This window comes from Hippoglossus hippoglossus, chromosome 24 (assembly GCF_009819705.1).
Source record: "Hippoglossus hippoglossus isolate fHipHip1 chromosome 24, fHipHip1.pri, whole genome shotgun sequence".
NCBI classification, from domain to species: Eukaryota; Metazoa; Chordata; class Actinopteri; order Pleuronectiformes; family Pleuronectidae; genus Hippoglossus; species Hippoglossus hippoglossus.
This window is the reverse complement of record NC_047174.1, coordinates 16,964,016-16,983,990: the sequence shown is the minus strand read 5'-3', so window position 1 is coordinate 16,983,990 and position 19,975 is coordinate 16,964,016. Positions and strand designations below refer to the sequence as shown.

At 41.3% G+C, this 19,975-nt stretch overlaps 1 protein-coding gene and 1 long non-coding RNA gene across 4 annotated transcripts; both read right to left on the bottom strand.

The window, feature by feature from the left end:
• Positions 1-36: 36 nt before the first annotated feature.
• znf395b (zinc finger protein 395b) lies at positions 37-13,002 on the bottom strand. 3 transcript variants are annotated; one of them, XM_034580039.1, is made up of 11 exons: positions 12,773-13,002; positions 12,096-12,104; positions 10,254-10,423; positions 9,707-9,894; positions 9,509-9,621; positions 7,706-7,905; positions 7,417-7,517; positions 5,910-6,204; positions 3,237-3,332; positions 2,878-2,984; positions 37-931 (listed from the first exon to the last, which is right to left on the bottom strand). In XM_034580039.1, the coding sequence occupies exons 3-11, from the start codon at positions 10,383-10,385 to the stop codon at positions 820-822; spliced, it is 1,344 nt and encodes a 447-aa protein (XP_034435930.1). In that variant the 5' UTR covers positions 10,386-10,423; positions 12,096-12,104; positions 12,773-13,002; the 3' UTR covers positions 37-819. The 3 variants fall into 3 exon arrangements, with proteins under 3 accessions (XP_034435930.1, XP_034435932.1, XP_034435929.1); XM_034580041.1 differs by having other exon boundaries at positions 10,254-10,419; positions 12,097-12,104; positions 12,773-12,920; XM_034580038.1 differs by lacking the exons at positions 12,096-12,104; positions 12,773-13,002 and adding an exon at positions 11,856-11,986 and having other exon boundaries at positions 10,254-10,419.
• LOC117758401 lies at positions 7,913-8,667 on the bottom strand. The gene is made up of 3 exons (XR_004613279.1): positions 8,397-8,667; positions 8,298-8,354; positions 7,913-8,223 (listed from the first exon to the last, which is right to left on the bottom strand). It is a non-coding gene; the product is annotated as an uncharacterized LOC117758401 (long non-coding RNA).
• Positions 13,003-19,975: the final 6,973 nt, after the last annotated feature.

The following is a 19,975-nucleotide window of genomic DNA, read 5'->3' as shown; positions in this document are numbered from 1 at the left end:
TTTGTGGACTGTCATGCAGAAGAAAAACAACAGAAGTTTCAAATTCTCAGTGCTTTTTAATGTGTTTGACAAGATATTTCCTTTTTTTTTCTTTTATTGCTATTACAAACTCATTCTCCTAATGCTAGTCCCATTACCCCCTGACTCCATAGCTTCATGGGTAAAACCCATATATACAGTCTATGGTAAAACCTCACAACACTGGTCATGTGCCAACAACACGGGCAGGAAGGAAATCCATTTCATGGAAGGAGCTTGGTTGAGTCAAACCAAACGTAGCTTATTCCTGTGAGTTTATATACCAACAAAGTGCCAAAAAATTCGCCCAATACACGGGCTGAACAAGACAATTAAAAAAAATGTATAAAATACTTGTATGTAACTCAAAGCATACAATATAATGTACAGCATAACCACTGTGTAACCACTGGAAGAGAGGGTCGGAACGAAGAAAACAGCCAAGTAGCGGTCTAACAACGTGGAGCTAAAGGGGGCAGTAATATGACCTTTGGATAAAGTACTGTACGCTTAGCACATCACATGGTCAAAGTCAGTCAACAGTTAGCGCCACCGCAGACTTCACGTCTCAGGATCAACTTACAAAGATACATAAAACTGGATTTGCATTCTTTTAGGAAAGAAACAAAAAGAGGCTGAAAGTTAAAAAAAATCTGAAAACATGTAATAAAAGAAGAGTTGTTTTTCTCGATGGCTCTCAGGCCCTGATTTGTATCCTCTTTGATAAAAGTCTCTCTCTCGCTCATCGGTCCATCCACCGCTCTGTCTCTCACCCTCTCTCTTCATCACACAGATCTGTTTTTAGTCGGGGAAGCGCTGGCAGGCTTTTTTCCAGCGGCAGGCCGTGCACCACTGATCCTTTCGCTCCACTCCGTACACCTTGCGGCACTTTTTGGCCTCGCCGCGACCCTTCCTGCAGACGGAGAGACACAAAGCGTGAGGCTGAGCGGCGATGGGAGAGATCAGGAAAGGAAAGGGCACTAACACACATACATGATGTGATCAATCTTTATGAAAAAAGAAAGTGATAGAACACAGACTGATAACAGACAAAGAGAGGGTTGAATCAATTTGTATATCCCTTTGCCGAGAGCATGAAAATGACACTCACAAAGAATGAAAAGCTGGAAGAAACAGAAAAAAAATGCGTGAATCCAAATAAATAAAGCCTTATTCAAAAAGCTTCATTTACACTCATTGTTGAAAATATAAGACACTTTACGTATAATAAATCTATGAGGCCAGCGTCTCCTCATGACCAAACTTAAAACCTTGGAAAGTAGAACTTACTCCAAACTTGACTGAAGGGTATTTTGATACACTTCCTAATATTAAATCTACCTTATTCTTAATAAAATTTATAGTTTTCGTTTTAAATAGCTTTATGGTCATTTAGATGCCATTTTAAGATGACGAAAGAAAAAAATGAACTGAGACAGATGAGGCATGATATTCAAAAAGGCCCCCCCCCCCTAGCGTGTAAACGGGGGAGGAGGAATGGTGCCTCAACCCCTAAGCAACCAGGGCTCCCTCAAAATGCCACATTTTTAAAAATATGATTATTTATTAATTCATTTGTCTCACATAACCAGGTTGGTTTCCACAGCACTGTGTCATTCTGGCTGGAACCATTTTCATTCTGCTGGGAAAACGCACCAGCTCTAACCATTGTCAGGGGGGGGGGGGTCTTGTTTTGATGGAACGTTTGCATGTGAAGAGGTGAGCACTGTCATTTCAAATTCCCCGCAAAGAAAAGCGCCTCATGACATAAATCGACGTGTGATTGCTCATTTCAAATCTTCATCTGATCAATCCCATTTTGAAAACAGTAGTAGACGAGAAGGTTATAGTCTACATCTGCTGAGTCAGACTAATAATGTTTTTATGAAAACTTTAGTATCTGATGATAAAAACCAGCAAAATATGTTCATTAGCTACAACCATCTATATAATATTATTATACAATAAACTGTGTTTATTATATTTTTTATCTATGATTAAAAGTAGAGTTGTTTCCTGAGTCATTGAGGTTTCATAAACTGAAGCTAAATGCATTAATTTATGGGATGTATGTGAGGAAATTGTGAACATTAATGAGAGAGAATAATTATGCAAAACCTCAAATAATGTTTGAAATGCCCACTAACATCAGAGAAATAAAAGTATCAATGAGACTTAAGTTTAGAGTGTAGTGGTAGTATATATTTACATGTTACCTTCAAGGATTTATGGTCTTTAAATCAGCTACAGGATGGGTTATCATATTTTATATTTATTGAATAATGAATCGAAATACTATTGGTGATCCCTTACCTAGTTGTCCTTTGTTTTTATTACTAGTTAGCAGAGGTGGGAAGCAAAGAAGTACAAATACTTTGTGACAGTACTTAAGTAGATTTTTCAGGTATCTGTACTGCCCTTGAGTATTTATTTTGTAAGGAGTAACAACATGGAATAAAGTAAAGTACCATCCCTGGCCTTCATTCAACACATTGTGTACATTTCCTTCTGGACAGTTTTTCATGCTCACAAATCTTTTCTTGCTCTAACCCTGTTTTAGTGAATTGTTTTTATTGAGGTAAGAGTGGTTTAAGTCTTCGAACTATATTAATGTGACATGAGTCTCTGTCTGCTTTGCACAGGTACAGCCAGATGAAAACTTTTTACTTTAATACATATACTTTGAGAACATTTTAGAGCCTGTACTTTTATCATAATTAAAATAGGCCGAATCAGTACTTATACATTAACTTGAGTCGTTTTTAGCCCACGTATCTGTACTTCTACTTGAGTAAAGAATGTGTGTACTTTTACAACCTCTGCTAGATAGCCATCACTCAACACTATGTGCTGTGTCACCTGAAGGAGCAGTGAGTGCGGGACGGCGACGCGCTCATCGGCTGCAGCCTGTTCTGTTGGAGCCACTGTTCCCCAACGCTCACAGACCGGCAGCGAGGTTTCACCATCTGAGGAGACAGACCACCACAGAGTTACAGATGTCAGTGGGAGACGTGGTCACTATCTGTAATCTAACTGTATCAACAGTTCCTTTTATTATGAAACTTCTGGATTTCAAAAAAAATCAAATAGACTGGTCAGAAGCACACTGAGAATTAGATGCTGCCATGGGGATATCAGAGAATTAAGTTCAAAATAAATCAAATATTGTTGAAGTAAATTGAACACAGAAAGCAGATTTATATCACTGGTGGACTTACTGGAGTGTTACTGTGGCCAGAGACAGGGGCAATGGGCGTCCACCCCTGGCAGGCGGGGCTCCTGGGGGCCACAAGTACCTGGACGGGGCTGCAGGCCTGCAAGGGACAAAGAAAAGGAGACAACACATGACTCTTAGTGTCTGCACAACCCTGACAAGTATCTTTAAAGAGCTTTTTCACTTAAACAGTTACTGATGCTTTTGAAAATGACAGTGACGGCTGAACGTTGATGTTAAACCAACCCAGAAAAGGCTAAAAGATGGTAAAATGCGATATAGAGCAAAGGGAACCTGATGAATTGTTAATGAATAGGGATGATGTGGGTTTGTGTACGAGCGGCACATTGTTAATACAACAATATTTTGTTACATACATCTGTTCTGCATGATAAACCTATATCACACGGGTTACAAATGACCAATTCATGGTTTGTGATTCCATCTATCTGCTGTAGTAAATATTGTACACATCATATCTCTTCCTGTTCCCTCTGCCCTAGTTCTGCTCCCTGTGAAACCCTGAGCTCACTCAACATGGCACATGTCTACACACCTAACACCCCCCACACCACAGCGTAGACAGAGGTGGATGGAGAAAATCTGTGGAAAGTGCAATGTAACGTCCACGAAACAAAACACGAGGAATCTAAGTACCCACTGTGTTAACCCTGGAAGTAACAGTGGGTCTGTCGAGAAATGTCAAGGGCAAAAAAAATTGCGTTTAACACACTGGCCAAGCCTTTCAAGCCAAAAGCCTCAAGCAGCCATGACACGCACACGAACAAGCAGAGGCGCTGACCCACAATTCAACCCAAACACATTTCTGCATGCATGAGAAAATTATAAGACAAATGTCTTATTTTCTCAAATCTGCACCACACGATACAGATGTTATGTACAATATATGTAAAAGATGTAAGAAATATGCATAATATACATAATACATGTAATTATATCATATCTTTATGGTTTTATGTGTAGGATAAATCGGTCCTAAGTGTGCATGGATACATGTACATTGTGTCCTGACTGCTGTAAAAGCTCATGCAGTGTTATTCTGCCTTTTACAGGCTGCTCTGGGTCCCGTCTCCTTGGGGGAGCGAGCAAGCCGCCAGCTTAGTCTCTCACTGTCACAAAGCATCCATTTACATGCTCAGTGGTACAGGGTAAATGCAGGTCACCAGTTAAATGTGCTGCTTTGTGATGCATAAACACAGTTGTAGCTCATTGGCCTGTTAGAGGGGTATCTGCATGGGGTGCGCTGGGTGGGTAGGGAGGACCTCTGGAACGACACCGCGGCCGCGTGACACCAGTCTCCCGCACAGAAGCCCCGGTGAAAAGAAAATGAAACCCTTTTTTCCTATTTCTTCTCTGTGTTGTTTTTGTTTTCATTTACAGCCTGATTTCATGGAAAATATGATTAAGTCTGGGTAATTGGGAACACTGATGTTTGGGAGATAAATTCCAGCAGTCACATGCAAAAAATCTATGCCGGACATTTAATAATTAATGCGAACAAGGACTGCACTGTCTCCTTTCATCTCTCTTTAAAAAAAAAAAAAAAGTGTCAGTCCCCAAAAACATTCCCGAACCACATCTTCACGAGAACTTGAATTCTGGGGAGTAAACGTTTGTTTATTTCAATTTCATGTCAAATGACAGATTGAGGGTCTTTTCCGAACAGACTGAATACAACATCCAGACAGTGACAAAGCACAGGAATACAAATTCATTCAAACTGGGACAGATGAAATTATTTTAGGTGGGCGAGTGTCATTCCAGCTTTTCCAGCTGGTTGAACACATGTACATCCACCCACCCACACACACACACACTCACTAATCACCTGGGTCAGTCATATGAAACTGAAAGTAATAATAATGATAATAATCTAATATAATATAATGGAATAATGAAAACTTGAATTTATGTTATTCTCAAATCTGTTCATTAAAACTTAGGCTAGATCCATTAGCTGATTAGCTTAGCATAAAATACTTTAAAAGTTAAATAATCAATATGTTCTATCAGCAGAAAACGGGTTTTGTTCATTTCCACGGTTCACTAGTTCTAATGAGGTGATTGTGTGGCGTTATTTTCTCTGGGCCTGAATCACCTCAGGGTGGCAACTAGAATGCAGCTTTACGAGAGTGCTGTCAACCTTCTTGTCTAATCCTGAGCAAGAAAGTGAATTATCACATTTCCCAAAAAATATTAAACAATTTATTTCATCTTATTATCGAATAATTCCAGAAATCTCACTGTCTGTCTGTCTGTATGTGGCTCGAAATATCTCGAGAACCATTCATCTTATCAACTTCATACTTGGCGAGTGTATTGTTTAGGGCCCAAGGAAGTGCAGTGGCCATGTGATACCTTCAATATTAAATAACCTTTGGAGTCCAGCGCGTTCACAGCAACAACAACCGATTCTCCAGTTCGGATTTCTGCGTACTGAGTCTAGCTTCACCGAACCCTGAATAAAGTTATTCAGTCTTTACTTCCCACAGCTCAATGACTGCAGGTCTCTTGTACAGTTCCAGAAAGAAAGATGCAACCAGCATTACCACAGGCTAAACAAACAGCCCATTCAAAACAGAAACGTCTAAAATACTCTTCATGTTCACATTTAAAAGAAAACATTGGGTGAATGTAGCAATGCTGCTGTACCCACCTGATAGAGATGCTCTGAGTGGATCTGCCAGAAGCTGCTCGGTGCCGACTGGCTGAGTGGGCTGGGCCTGCTCAGGACCGCCCCAGAGCTGGAGTTGGACCTGGGCCTGTGAGCCGGGGGGAACTGGAGCTCGGAGCACGGAGGAGAACCACAGGAGGCCCAGCTGAGATGAGGGGACGAGGTCTGGGCCACAGGCTGCTGGGAAGGAGCTGGAGCGGCGCTGGTGTCCACACTCTCACAGGAGATCTTGGTGTAGTAGAAGTCCTCCTCTCTCTGGGACTGATCCGATCCACTCCTGTGTGTGTGTGTGTGTGTGTGTGTGTGTGTGTGTGATGGGGACAGACCAGATGACACAGACAGAAAGAGTGACCTGCTTGTCTGGGTGTGTTACTGAAAGTAGCACTTCACTGTGGCCCAGATGTAAAATCTCAAAAATATTTCATCTCTTCACTCTAACTAAGTCAGCGAGTAAAAATTTCATTCCCTCTTGTTTTTTTAATGCTGCTTTCCTGCTCAGGACATTCCGACAGCACTAAACTGTCTGGTTTCCACTTCACCCTCCACTACAATGGAGATGTGGCAAAACAATGTCCGCATGAAGCTGAAAACTTACAACGTTATAAAACAACATGTCCCCTGAGTGATCGCTTGATATAATTCCACAAACAATCTATTTATATATTTATTTAACTTTCCTTCTTTTTAATAAAGCTGTTAATCTACATTATATGACAGAAAAAACAAAACATATACTGTAAGGAATAAATGTAGTATTTTGAAGATATAAAATATATCTCCCTTGCAATATGTAAACCTAAAGACAGATATTTGGTGGCCGTACATTTCATAGCTAAAATAAACAGGACACACCCAGTTTTTAATGTCTCCCAATAATTGGATAATTTCTAATTGGCTCTATCAAGAAAGTTGGGTTTTCATCTGGGTTTGTTTATTAGCAGGATTACAAAAAGATCTACTGGACAGATTACCACAAAACTTGCTGGAGGATTGCAATCTGGGTCACAAAAGAAGTCGTCATTCAATTTTTAGTGCTGAACCAGATCAAGGGGCGGATCCAGGATTTTTTTCACTTTCACTTCCCTTAACAATATGATGTTTTCTTTGATTTGTGTTTGCAATTTGATGCAGAGCCAAATACAAATCAAGATCCGGTGAATTTAAATGTGTTATAAATATATATATATAAAATATATATATATATATTTTTTTCTTAGTTTTCTCCTTTTAGTTAATAATGGTAACATTTCTTTATAATTCTATGATATTAGAGAGGGACTGTGGTTCAATTATCAGTTTTCCTGGGCAGGGTCTATCACCATAAACTTAGCCAGTTTAGTGGCCTGGAGAAATGACTGTAAGTATATAAAAAGTTATATTGTGATATTTACACCTAAAATAATTGCAACACTAGTATAAACCCATTCAGGCAATATTTTTTGTATGTTTACATATCCTTAAAAAGCATGAAACAAAGACGACAGCTCACCCCAGATGCAGCACACGGATGTGTCGCTTTATTCCGACTGAAGACGTGAGCACTTTGCCACAACTGGGCCACAGACACTTGTACACACCTCGGAAAGAGCTCTGTGTGACAGAGAGAACGGAGCAGATGTTTAGTACAGGAGAGAAACAGAGAAAGCAGAAAGCAGCATCAGTCTATAAAGACATTACAGCTCACTGGCTTTGCTGCTTGGAGGGGCAACGGCTTCCACCATCTGGTGCTACAACCGAGTCAGTAAAAACTTTTTAAGGGAACATGTACTGCTGTGCACCTTTGGCTTTTTGGCGTTAAGCTCCTCTCCTTGCTCCAGCTCCATGTGCAGGCCTTCGTCGGGGCTGCTGTCCATCTCAGTGACAAACGGCGACGGGGTGGGGCTGGAGTTGCCATGGTCCCAGCTCCAGTAGCCGCTGCTGCCGCTGTCAGAGAGCTCGCCGCCGCCACACTCCATGTCAGCTGACGATGACGAGCCAGCTGGAAGACGGGAGGATTCACCGATAGTTGTTGTTTAAAGTGACTCTTGTCCTCTTTGCCTCTCAATCAGCTCTTTTCTCTCAATATTGTTAAAACATAAACATGCTGCTCTTTCCCCCTGATAGGAAACTTAGCAAGGAGTTGGTGATGCTGGATCAAACACAAACTCACCCATTGGAGTTGAGCTGTGAGAATATACCTTATAGTTTAGATTCCCTGTTCCTTTGTGTTGGAAATAGCTACTGTGCATTCGGGACTGCGCTCTGCCCATCCTACAGAGAACAGCAGGTGTCCCACACTGGTGCCAGGCCTGTGACACTTTCTATTTTCTGAGACTGTTTTACCATCATTTTAGCCTCTCTTTACTCCCTTTATGCTCCGTTCCATATCACCTCTCCAAAAAAAAATAAATAATATCAACTTGCTTTTGCAAATGATCTATTTTTAATCTAATAATATACTTAGATTAATCAAAATTAATCAAGGAAAACACGAGTTTAAGGATGAACGTTATTGTAAATACATGTGGATAGAACTGTGATGATTGATTTAATATATTGATTTATTTACTGAGTTTGCAATAAGAGCTTCTGACTACTCAATTAAAAAAAGAGCATCTTTTCCATTGACTACAGTTACAGCTTCTATTTCACTCCTGCCACTTTCTCTCTCCTAGTGCAGTGTCTGTTTTAAACATGGCAGTTTGATATGGGCTGTTTACTTGGCCTGTGGTAATGCTGGTTGCAGGTTTCTTTCTGAAACTGAAAATGGGACTTTCACTAAGCGAGCCGCAGCAAGTCAAGACCTGCTGCAGGAACTATGATGCCGCCGCGTTGTTGTTATAAAGCTGTGATACCTGATACTACTTTTTTCTACATATGCTACATCTATGTTGCATGTTAACATTTGACTTTACGCTTACAAACGCCACATTTATATTATTCAGCTAAAGTTACATTGTCAAACTTTAAAATAAGCCTTGAAAAATGATGCCTACACCAATATGATACAATGACGTGACAGGACAACTGTAAATACTATTCCTTTATGTAAATGTTTAGCTTTTGTTACTTCCTGTGACTTGAATACCTTAAAAAAGGCATTCCATAAATCCTGCTTTGCGAACATTGCTCATTAAACTGAATCTGGGTTTTTGCAATCTGCTACTGCAGACTGAAAATGATCTGTGTCTAACAGGAGACCCTTAATAAATGGGTTTAATTTGCAACTTCAGCCTTATAGATGGGTACGTAATCATTTGCAAAATATCCATAGATAGCCATTAAAGTGAGCAACTTTTATGATTGAGAAAACTTTGACTAGTAAGACACCTGACCACTTCCTTGAAATGAATATATGCACGAATAAGTTATTAACCATTAAATCGGCAGATTTCATGTTACAAATCTATTTATTAATGACTATTAACATTTACAACTACTGTCTTTGAGGTTTATTAGTAATAAAGTTGTTTAAAGGATCTATAAAGCAGTGGTAAATGTTGGTTTAACCATAAATAAAGCCATTAGTCACAACTTATACGCTCTTTGTAATGGATGTTATGTGGTACTGAAAACAGCAGAGACAGCGAGAGGAGACATACCTGGTCCAGGATCCATCTGTGGAGGACTCTGGACCGTGGGGCTGCAGGACAGGCTGGTCAGAACCATGGCGGCCATGATCTCGTCCATCTCCACTGACTCTGGGCTGCGGAAGCTGGAGACAACAAACAACATAAACACCATTAGACTGAGGGGATAAAATCCACACGCACGCTCTTAAACTGTGAACTCGCCCTCACCTGTAAGGTGCCTCTCGAGGAGACGACAGGTTTTTCAGGTGCGTTGTGGATCCAACAGTTTGAAGGGGAGTGGTCTGGTGGCTCCAGCCTCGCTCAGCCTCCCTCTGCAGGTGGGCGGATGTTTTGTTCTTGTGATGGCCGCTCTCTATGAACGCTTTCTCCGCCTGGACACAGCTCTGTGTGCTTACCTTTAAACGGAAGAAGTCAAATAATGAGCTTCTGGTCAAAATCAGCAAAATGTTTGTTTTTGGTGCCTTGCTCTGGGTTCACTTCAGCAGGGGCCTTCCAGCCAGTAGATCAGTGGAGGTTGATATGGGCAGACACCAGTAAAACACTTGAGAAAATATGTGGAGTCCTGCCCGGCGACAGCACAATCTGCTAGTGAATCAGTGTGAGAAGGAAGTGGCTGCCAACCTCCAATGACCAGTGAAAGGTGCATAAACAAGTTTTTAATGTAGGAATGAGTACATTAATGAATAGATGGAAGGCTACAAGTAACAAATACATGTTGGGTGAATAGCAGACTCGCCCCTCTCGGTCAGCTCACCAGAGTCTGCTGCATGCCAGGCCTGTTGATGTTGTGTGCTGTCGTAGAGGTGCAGGCCTGTAGCCCCGGCAGACGTGACGCCGTCCCTGCTGGCCCTGCTCCAGCTCCGAACTCAGGTCCCATAGCTGCCATGGTGCTGCTGCATACAGTGAGGGGACTCAGCTCCCTGAGGGAAACACAGCAGGGATATCATGAGGAGCGAACCAATCAGACCTGACTTCCTTTTTGCGACAATGGAATGTTCCCAAAATGGCCCATTACGGGGAGACCCCAGCGATTTTGGTGTTGAACTTTTATCAAATTAAAATCAAAACAACCAATGACAAGTTATCTTACATTTAGCCTCTGGTATGAGTGGAGATGGGCAGTGAATCCTGCATTTCCCACAATGCAACTTAATGGTGTCTGTCCGACTCTTTCTGCAGCCTAAACACTTACTCAGCAAAATTCACAAACAAAATTCAACACACGCCTCCTGTTAAAAATAAAAGTTGAAAGCTAAAACCAGGATAAACCTAAACATATCATAGAGATTAATTCAAATGAACCCTGATGACATCATCCCGGTTGTTCTCCCAGTCTGTCTTCATGTTGAGTCACCTGACCTTCACGTGGGAAAATTCAACTCATCAATTTTACTCTGTAGAATATTTCACATAACTGTCCTTAAGTAACGTTCATTTTACAAAGTTTATGAATATGTTCATATGTTCATTCATTCACTCGCTGCACGTGACGTCTCTCTGTCTGACGAACAGATCACAAACACCACATAGGAGATTTACTGCAGGAATCTGAAGTGAGCTCCACCAGTGGGGACTTAAACTGAGGCTGAACCCAAATCTTGCTGTAGTTCTGTTGCATCCTCCTCTGTTCAGGCTGATAACGTGTCCCGCAGACGTAATCTGACGTCTGGGTGGATTCACTGTGGCCTGTCACCCACAGAGGTAAAATGGGGGCAAGGCTGCTTTCAGGGCGCGTGGGAATAATCCTGATGAAATTGCGCAGCAGGGATTTTCTAGTTTTTTCACCGCCCACGTTTAGTAAAATAAGTCTGTCAGTCCCATTTACGAGAGGTTCCAGAAGAATCGTCTCTGTTCTAATCAGCTGCTTCAGACTGCATCTGCATGATTAAATGAGTCACATGAGCTAAATGATTACATTTGAGTTCACATTACAGCAAAACAAACACTTTCACTTTCAACAAAAATTTGAGGGGGGGGGGGGAATACAAACACAAACGTTTTGTGGTCAGATTCTCAAATTTGAGGACTGCTTTTAATTTGTTGTGGACACAATGTTTAACATTCTAGACTGGTATTAGGGTAAAAAACATTTTTGTGAGAGGCACTTTTTAATATTTTCAGAAGAAAATAGATAGATAGATAGATAGATAGATAGATAGATAGATAGATAGATAGATAGATAGATAGATAGATAGATAGACATTCTCCTTATTATTGTTAACAACATAACAAAAATAAAATATTATCTTAATTTATCTCAAAACAACAGCACACAAAACATGTTGAACTGTCACACAAATCAGGACTAAACACACAAAATGCATAAGGTATTATCAAAGTAAATAACTTGTATTACTGGAGTAAAATGGGAGTCCAGTGCCAAATTCTCGACGCGTTTACTTCTTGACAACCTTCGCTTGACAGCATTTCCACCAGAGCAGGTACAGTCTCCGACTCTCTCCTCCGACTCATGAACGCAGCATAAAACCAGATTTACCCACCTCTCCACCAATCAGCGGCGAGGATCGGTAGTAAACAAGCGGCGCGGAGTGGGCGGGGCGCCGCCGCCGATTGGCCGAGCCCTTATTTTCAAGCACACACCTCCCTCCCGACAACGTGTTCGGGCACGAGTCTCGCCGGGAGCGAGCGAGCTAGCCGGCCGTGGGGGAAGCGGCAGAAAACGACCCGATGTTTACAACGCGTCCTAAAGTCAGAGCGACATTAACGACGCATCGATCAGGAGCCACGAGCAGAAAACCACTGTAGTGAGATCAGGCGGCGGAGATACAAGCGTCCACAAGTCACAACAACAATAACGTCATCCACCCACTGGCGGAGCAGCGCTGCAGACCCGAGATCGTCACGTCCACACATCTGTGCACGGAAACACACGCATTTCAATACGAGATGATAACATGGATATCAGTCCTTGTAAATAAAGCGACTGCACAGTTGAGTGTTTCTTGCGCGCGATGACTGAGCCTCAGGTGACGCCGGGACACGCTCCTGCAGATTCATCTAGAACCGCTGTTGTGTATGTGTATATCCATAGTAGTAACAATACTATTGATGGGTCAGTGTTTATGGAGTCTGTCAGTGATCTCCACCCGGCAACGCAGATAGAGACCAGGGGGAAAACCCCCCTCCCTCCCCCTTCGGCTGAAGGAAAACAACATTTCTCTCCCTGCACTCGCTGCACGCGCGCACACACACGCACACGCTAAGCACAACCACAACAAAACAAGGCAACCTGCGTTTTCCCCGGTTACTCACTCGATCGGCGGAGACCTCCTCCCTGCTCCGGTCCCGTCCGAGCTGCAGCAGCGGGGGTCTGAGTCTCTGAGGCTGTCCCGTCCCGCCACTCCGCTCCGCTCGCCGGCTCCTCAGTCTGCCGCCGGGGGGAGAAGAAGGGGGTTGGTCGCTCGGTCGGATACGCGCCTACGTGTGTCTGCTCGCTGGACCAATGCCGGGGGTGACAGCTGGGCAGAGCAGCGAGCGCACGGATATCAGGCTGCAGCGCGTCCGCCGTGCGCAAGAGGATGATGTAGGTGAGAGGTTACCAGAGCAGCAGCAGCAACGGCAGCAGCAGCATCCCCCCCTCTGTATGTCTGTCTGTCTGTGTATCTGTCTGTCTGTGTATCTGTCTGTCTGTGTATCTGTCTGTCTGTGTATCTGTCTGTCTGTCTGTCTGTCTGTCTGTCTGTCTGTCTCTGTCTGATGTCACTCACATCTGCATGATTATTCATCTGAGTCACATGGACATGGTGTTGTGGTTGCTTTTGAGATAACATAAACAGTAAACATGCATTACAAAGACATTATGGTTTTCAAAATTTTTTTTTAATTCACATGCCAATCAATGCTAATAAGCTGAATAATATGCAATATGCAGTATGTGTAATACTACATCACCTTAGTATCCTCTTTTAAAAGCGCATTTTTGTAAAACGATTCTTGAATTTGAATTGTGTTTATTTAGTTGCTTTATTTTACCCATTGTCCTGCTTTAACTTATATTGTTTCTGTATAAGTGCCATATAAGTTAAGTTTATTATTATTATATGGTTATATGGTTGTTTTATTGTTCTTTTCATGTTATCACACAAGCTACAATGACACTCAGGAGCACATGCAGTGATGCAAACCTGCAAAAGTTGTTCAGTAGCTGCTACGTCATGATGATGGATTTTATCAACGACTGAATTAGAGTCGTTGAGGATTAGGAAAACTGAAGCAAACATTTTTATTTATGGGATTTATGTAAAGACATTATATACATTATTATAGGAACAGATTGCCAAACCTCAAATGAGAAAATATGCACTTATGTAATAGATAGTAATATGTAGTAGAAATAAAAGTCACAATATGGCTTCGAGAGTATTTGCAGCATATTTGCAGTGTTGCATTTAAGCACTTATGGTCTTTATATTATTACAAGAGCAACAGCTACTGAGGAGTTATCGTTATTATTTTTTTGTTCAATTTAGGAGTTGCAATACCTTTGCTAGAGCCTTAACCTTTCGCGTAGATTCGTTTAATTTCAAAATTTCAATTTGTCCAATACTTGCGCTGGTGCAGACCTCCACCAAGGCCCAACAGTCCCCTTATGGAACCACATTTAAACTCACTGGATCCAGATTTTTATTTGGATCTGCACCAGATTGCACACTCTCATACATATGACTCCCCTTAACACATATTTCATCAAGATCCATGAATCATTCTGTGAGAAATCAAGGTTGAAGTCAGCTCCAACCCCTGATCTAGATCTGCACAAACATTTTATGGGGTCTTCCTTGGGGCATGACCCACGCCGCCACAAAATTTATTGGAAATTGGTTGAGTAGTTTTTGCATAATCATGCTCAATAACAAACAAATAAAGGCAAACACATAACCTTGGTGGAGGTAACACGTATCAATGCAAATAAACTGTATAATATGCAATATAGATGTAATAGTATCAAACCACAGTTTTTGAAATCTTATCTGAACCTGAATATTAATCTGATACAGAAGCATAAACTGTTATTTTATTACAAAAATAAAATGCAGATCGGTGATTGGACCCATTCAGGCTCCATTAATTGTTATGATCAAATGCAAATAACTCTAATAAAACTGCTCATTCCACATCAACCCCCCACATCACATGCAACATTACTCACACTGAGATGAAAGACGACTTTTATGTGTGTGTTTCACAGACGGGATTAGTGTTGACTGTCTGCACCCTTTCCACCAGACATCCAGTCAGCAGGGATTTTAGGGTCTGAGCCCCGACACAGTCATAGAGAGGGAGAGGGAGAGAGAGAGAGAGGGATACACACACACACACACACACACACACACACACACACACACACACACACACACACACACACACACACACACACACACACACAGAAACTCAATCCTAGTCCCAATCCTGTTCCTAAAGCAGACCGAATTCCTGCCCTCTCTACTTCCTTTACTGATGACATGTCATGTGACCTTGACAACCCAACTGCTTTGACTGGTTCGACAGATTGAGAATTGATGCCATGAACAGATGAGGGATTTAGGAGGTAAACCTTTATAGAAAATAGAATGCAGTTGTTTTTAGAGAGACAATAAGTGTCAATAGGAATAATGATTTAAAGGGCGATGGTCCGTGGGCAAAGCTTCGACAGCCTGGGTTTTAGGTCATTATAACATTAGATATCCTCCATTTGAAACACTGGCCTCTTCTCTTAAGCCCTTTTACAACTGGTCAAAAAACCCAATAACATCTGGCTTTTGTCTGCAATGGGAATGGATAAAGTCGACATTCACTCCAGGGTCAAATGACACAGGTTTTAATCAGTTCTAGCTCCGATCAGCAGTGATGGAATCATGACACTCAGGTGAATGCAATAATTTGGCAAGACAGCGAGGTGGGAGAGGGCTTCAGTCTTTTGCGCATTTGTTGCGTCAAAAAAGACAAGGTGGAAAAAAAGGAAAAATCCTCCCATTGCCAGAAGAGGAGTCATTTGCCTTTTTAGAAGGTTTCCACGCATTCAAGAACCTGCATGTAGCTGCTGTTTTTGTTGAAAAAGAGTTTTTAAACAACACTTGGAGTTTGCAACCAAATCAGCAAATGATAATGCTAACATGCTTATGTTTAGCGGGGCTAACATTGTCCATGTTCATCATCTAAGCTTGGCATTTTAACATGCCAACATTTGCTAACTAGCATTAAACACACAGAATTGCTCATTAAACAAAATATTTGACCATTGATTTATTTCATATCATCTTGCAATTTTGTGCCATTCCATCCTATGCTGAAATATTTCACCAGACAAATACGAATTGGAAGTTTAAGGATTGCTCGTGGCCTCAGGATTCATCTTCTTGGCTTTCAATTCAATCTATCCAGGCATTTCTGAGACATTTACAAAGAAAAAACAAACATGTCAACCTCAAGGAGGGGAAATGTCTTCAAAGTTAGAAGACACAAATGTCTGGACAAATATGTCACAGCACTCCATCTAATAGTTGTTAAGATACAATATTTTAGTCTGGACGGAAGTTGTGGACCTATTTATATTGAGCCATGTCACCTGACTAAAACTGCTTGTTGATGGTAACTACTGAATTCTCTTTAAGAGAAGATGACTGAGGGCCTGCTGGCTAGAAAATATTGAAAAAGCTTGTCCTAAATCTGATCTTTGCAGAAAATTAAATTTAAGTCTGAAGGGACATTTTGCAGACTAAAACATGCAACAACCACAATTAGTAGTTTTTTTGAAAAGGACTCCTTAGTTATGAGTTTACACTAAAAAAATCTAGATGGGCAAATAGTCGCAGCTGGCTTACTCTTCAATGACAACAAATCTGCTGGCTCACCTGTTTGCTTTCCACCCAAGAGAAGCAGCCGAGCAACGTGGAGTGTTCAACTGCCTCAGTGCGCGCAGGGTGGGGTATTATAATACATTCAATTAAATTGTGTGTCATGTCAAATTCGTTCAAAGTTCATATTTGGAAAAAACTGATAGCTCTAGCACACATTTCTGGGATATTTTAGCACCAGTTTTGCAAAACGGGAGGAAATGGTAAGATGTCCAACTTCATTTACACTCTATACTTGAAACCAGCAAACTTTTGTGCTCACATGGGATCCCGGCCAATCAGAACGTTTTCAGGGCCCTCAAAGTACAGTGACTAGAGACGCAGTATCACTGTCTTCTGTGTAGTCCCACTTGGGTGTGTTTTATTTGGACAGTTCGACAGACTAGATTGGCAATGCATGGCATGACAACTGGTATGACAAGAACGACAACTCCACCCGGCACTGAGCACTCTTTGGTTCACTTTGAATTCTCAGTCGACTCAGGTGCCACTCCTATCTCAACGCTGAAACTGTCTTTGTTTCCGGCACAAAGAGACCCACAAGGACCACGAATATCATTCACTGTTCACATTGAAGATAGTTCTACAGCTTGGACTTGCATGAGCAGATCCAGGGACTGATCACCAGCTGACCGAGAAACTCGAAGAAGAGACAGAGAGGAATACAAATAGACAAACACAGACAGAGGGTTGACCCTGTCATTGATAATGAACGTGCTCCAACGATTAAAACAAAAAATCCCCTTTTACCACAATTAATCAGTATCATCACATGCAGTACATGTTAAGAAACCCCCTCGTGGTTTTCCAGAACCCTATCCAGCCCAGCAGAGGAAACAGTGCTGGTAAAACAGTAAGATCCCAGGGCCAAGCCAGCGTTTTAGCATGTTTTATCCCAATACACTAAACTCTCATTCTGTACAAACACCAAGAGTCTGCTCACTGATTGCCATACAATACAGATATGAGTAATGCCATTGGCTGCTAGGAGTGATACATCCAAAGATCATATAGCTACCATATAAAGTTAAAGCAATACTTTGACATTATGTCATTTGACGTTGATTTGATTTAAATGCAAAGAATTAGTAGATGAGAATATCAATGCCACCGTCATACTTGTTAAATATCAAGATATAGCCAGCAGACAGCTGGCTATATGCTTAGCACAAACACAGGAGACGCTACAACCACAGTACCTCTAAAGCTGGACAGGCCATTTACAACACATAATCAAAAGATTGAGCGTTTTAGTTAAAATGGTTAATGAATCGGCTTTTGTGTCACTAGGAGAGGTTTTCTCTTTTCAAAGCCAAGTGTCCCTGAGCTGTAGCTTTGTATTTTTTACAAGCTCACATGAGAAAAGGCACTGATCTTCTTTTCTGACTGACTGAAGAAAGTTTATTTATCAAAATGTCAAACCCATTCACATGATCTGCTGTAATCCAGATACAACTTTCACTGTTGTGATCCTTAAGCTTCCCTGCATCATACTCAGTAAAGAGCTTCATGACAAATATATAATTGGATCAGCTCTGTATACAGCAAGAATAATTTCTTATAACAGTCACCTGTTAGGAAGTCTGTCCCGTCAGCTTCGTGGTTGATTACAGCCAGGGTCAAAAATCAGTATAGGTAAGCGCCGATCAGAGATATTACAGCCAATAAATCATATATCAACACCTCAATCTGTTGGATTGAAAAAATAACTACACAGATTAACTTTAAGCAACAGTTTGGGATTGCAACAGTTTTTTTTCCTTATAACTGCTGAGTATTACACTCAGAGTTAAATCAACACAGACCATTGTGTGTATATTGTGATCGTATGGTAACACAGAATACAAAGTCAGAGGAGTCAACAACAGTCGACAGAAAGTCTTTTGATGAAATTCAGAGTCCATAATTGAGAGATGATGTAAAAAATTGCTTCCATCCAAATGAATGAGGGACGGCCTGACGTGACGAAGACGAGGTGCGGATGGTGGCTGGAGCTGGCAGAGGACGAGGCCAACCTCCCCTCATTCATCTCTTTTTCTGTCCGTTTGTCCATTTGGGACACTGTCAGTGGTGGAAGAGTGGGGTTCAACGGCATGTCGATGGTGGTTGGTTCTTCCTGCTTCTTTTCGTTTTCCGTAGTGTGCTTGTGATGTGGCTGTGGGGTTAGAGTTCAGGACTGGAACTGGCTGGTTAGTTAGTTATTTTTGGTTAGATAGAGTGTTGACAGGCATGCTTTTGTGGTCCCTCCATGAGTAGTCTGGGTCTGGAAAGTTAGAAAAGAAAAAGTAAGCGAAATGAAAATTGAATTGAATTATATAATATAATATATATATTTTACAATATATAATATAATAATAACTGTTGTCCAATTTATAGAGAACTCACTGGTGTTTCCCCCCAAGTTTGGGCTTGCAACCCCGTTGGCCCCGCTGGTCCCTTTGGCTCCCCCCCCTGATCTAACCTTCTGTGGAGAAAAAGAGAAAATATCAAAAGATGTACGTATGTACAGTATGTATGTATGACATCATGTTAAAAATTTGATGCTGCAGCTGCTGGTTAACTTAGTTAACATTATTTAGGCTGGAAACAGGAGGAAACCGGCTCTGACCACCAACACTCAAACTCACCTTCTTGTCTAATCCATACAAAACTTTAGTGTAAAATAGTTTTACAAGGGATTGAGTGCTGGACTATTTTGGCCAGGTGCAGTCATTTACTGTGCTCAACGCTATTGCGTATCATTTTTGATGAAAAGGGTGGGAGTTTCTTTGTAGTTGTTCATAAAGGTCTATATAAAAGTTGATCATGAGAGGCGAGTGTTTTTTCTTCCCGTTGATCTTTGACAGGTAGCTATCACTTAGCTCAGCAATTGTCAAATGTAAGGGGCTAAGGTAAGACCCTGACCCGGATGACCAGAGCACCTCAACTGGCTCATTTTGTTGTGAAGGAGCAGTGGTTATATCCCAAGCTCCACCTGGATGTCTGAACTCTTCACCCCATCTCTAAGGCTAAGTCGACTTGTTCTAGCTACATGGAAATAATTCCAATTACAGAGTTCAGATGGCTTCTGGACTTCACTGATGATTATATATGAGTAAATTGGATTTAACCAATGCAAAGTTTTAAGAAAATGGTGCAAACTGTATCTGGTGCACATCTTCTTAATCAGAGTAGTGTGTGGACTTTTATGTCAGTGCACCGATGTGAATCAGACTATATTATCCTCCCTAATTGAATAATGTCAAGTTCACCACTAATTTAGTGTCTTGATAAAAGTCAGCCGCAATAACTTGTCCTCTTTTTTTACATTTAAAATGTCAGTAACAGACAAGTAACTCAAGATAAGAATAAAAAGAAATGCTTGTTGACTTGTGTGGAACCGTCCTGACAATGGAATCAGTGGAGGTTGTGTCTGACAAATAACTTTCTGATAGATTGGCCAGGTGCCTGAATAAACATAGGTTTATACTTTTCTCTCAGGCTCATCACAGAGTGCACAGCCATCAAAATCCGCAGTTTTATGCACGTTTTTCATTCTGATTGAAATCATTTCAAGTGAACATTTGGGTCAACTGTTTACCTGTGATGTAATTTAATACCG

Bases quoted from the DNA above. Each gene is read 5' to 3' on its own strand.
- znf395b (XM_034580038.1), bottom strand. From the start codon at position 11,971: ATGAGTCGGAGGAGAGAGTCGGAGACTGTACCTGCTCTGGTGGAAATG. The intron at 9,622-9,706 runs GTGAGGGCGAGT...TGTTGTCTCCAG, and splicing joins CCTCGAGAGGCACCTTACAG to CTTCCGCAGCCCAGAGTCAG. The intron at 7,518-7,705 runs GTGCACAGCAGT...TCTGTCACACAG, and splicing joins TTAACGCCAAAAAGCCAAAG to AGCTCTTTCCGAGGTGTGTA.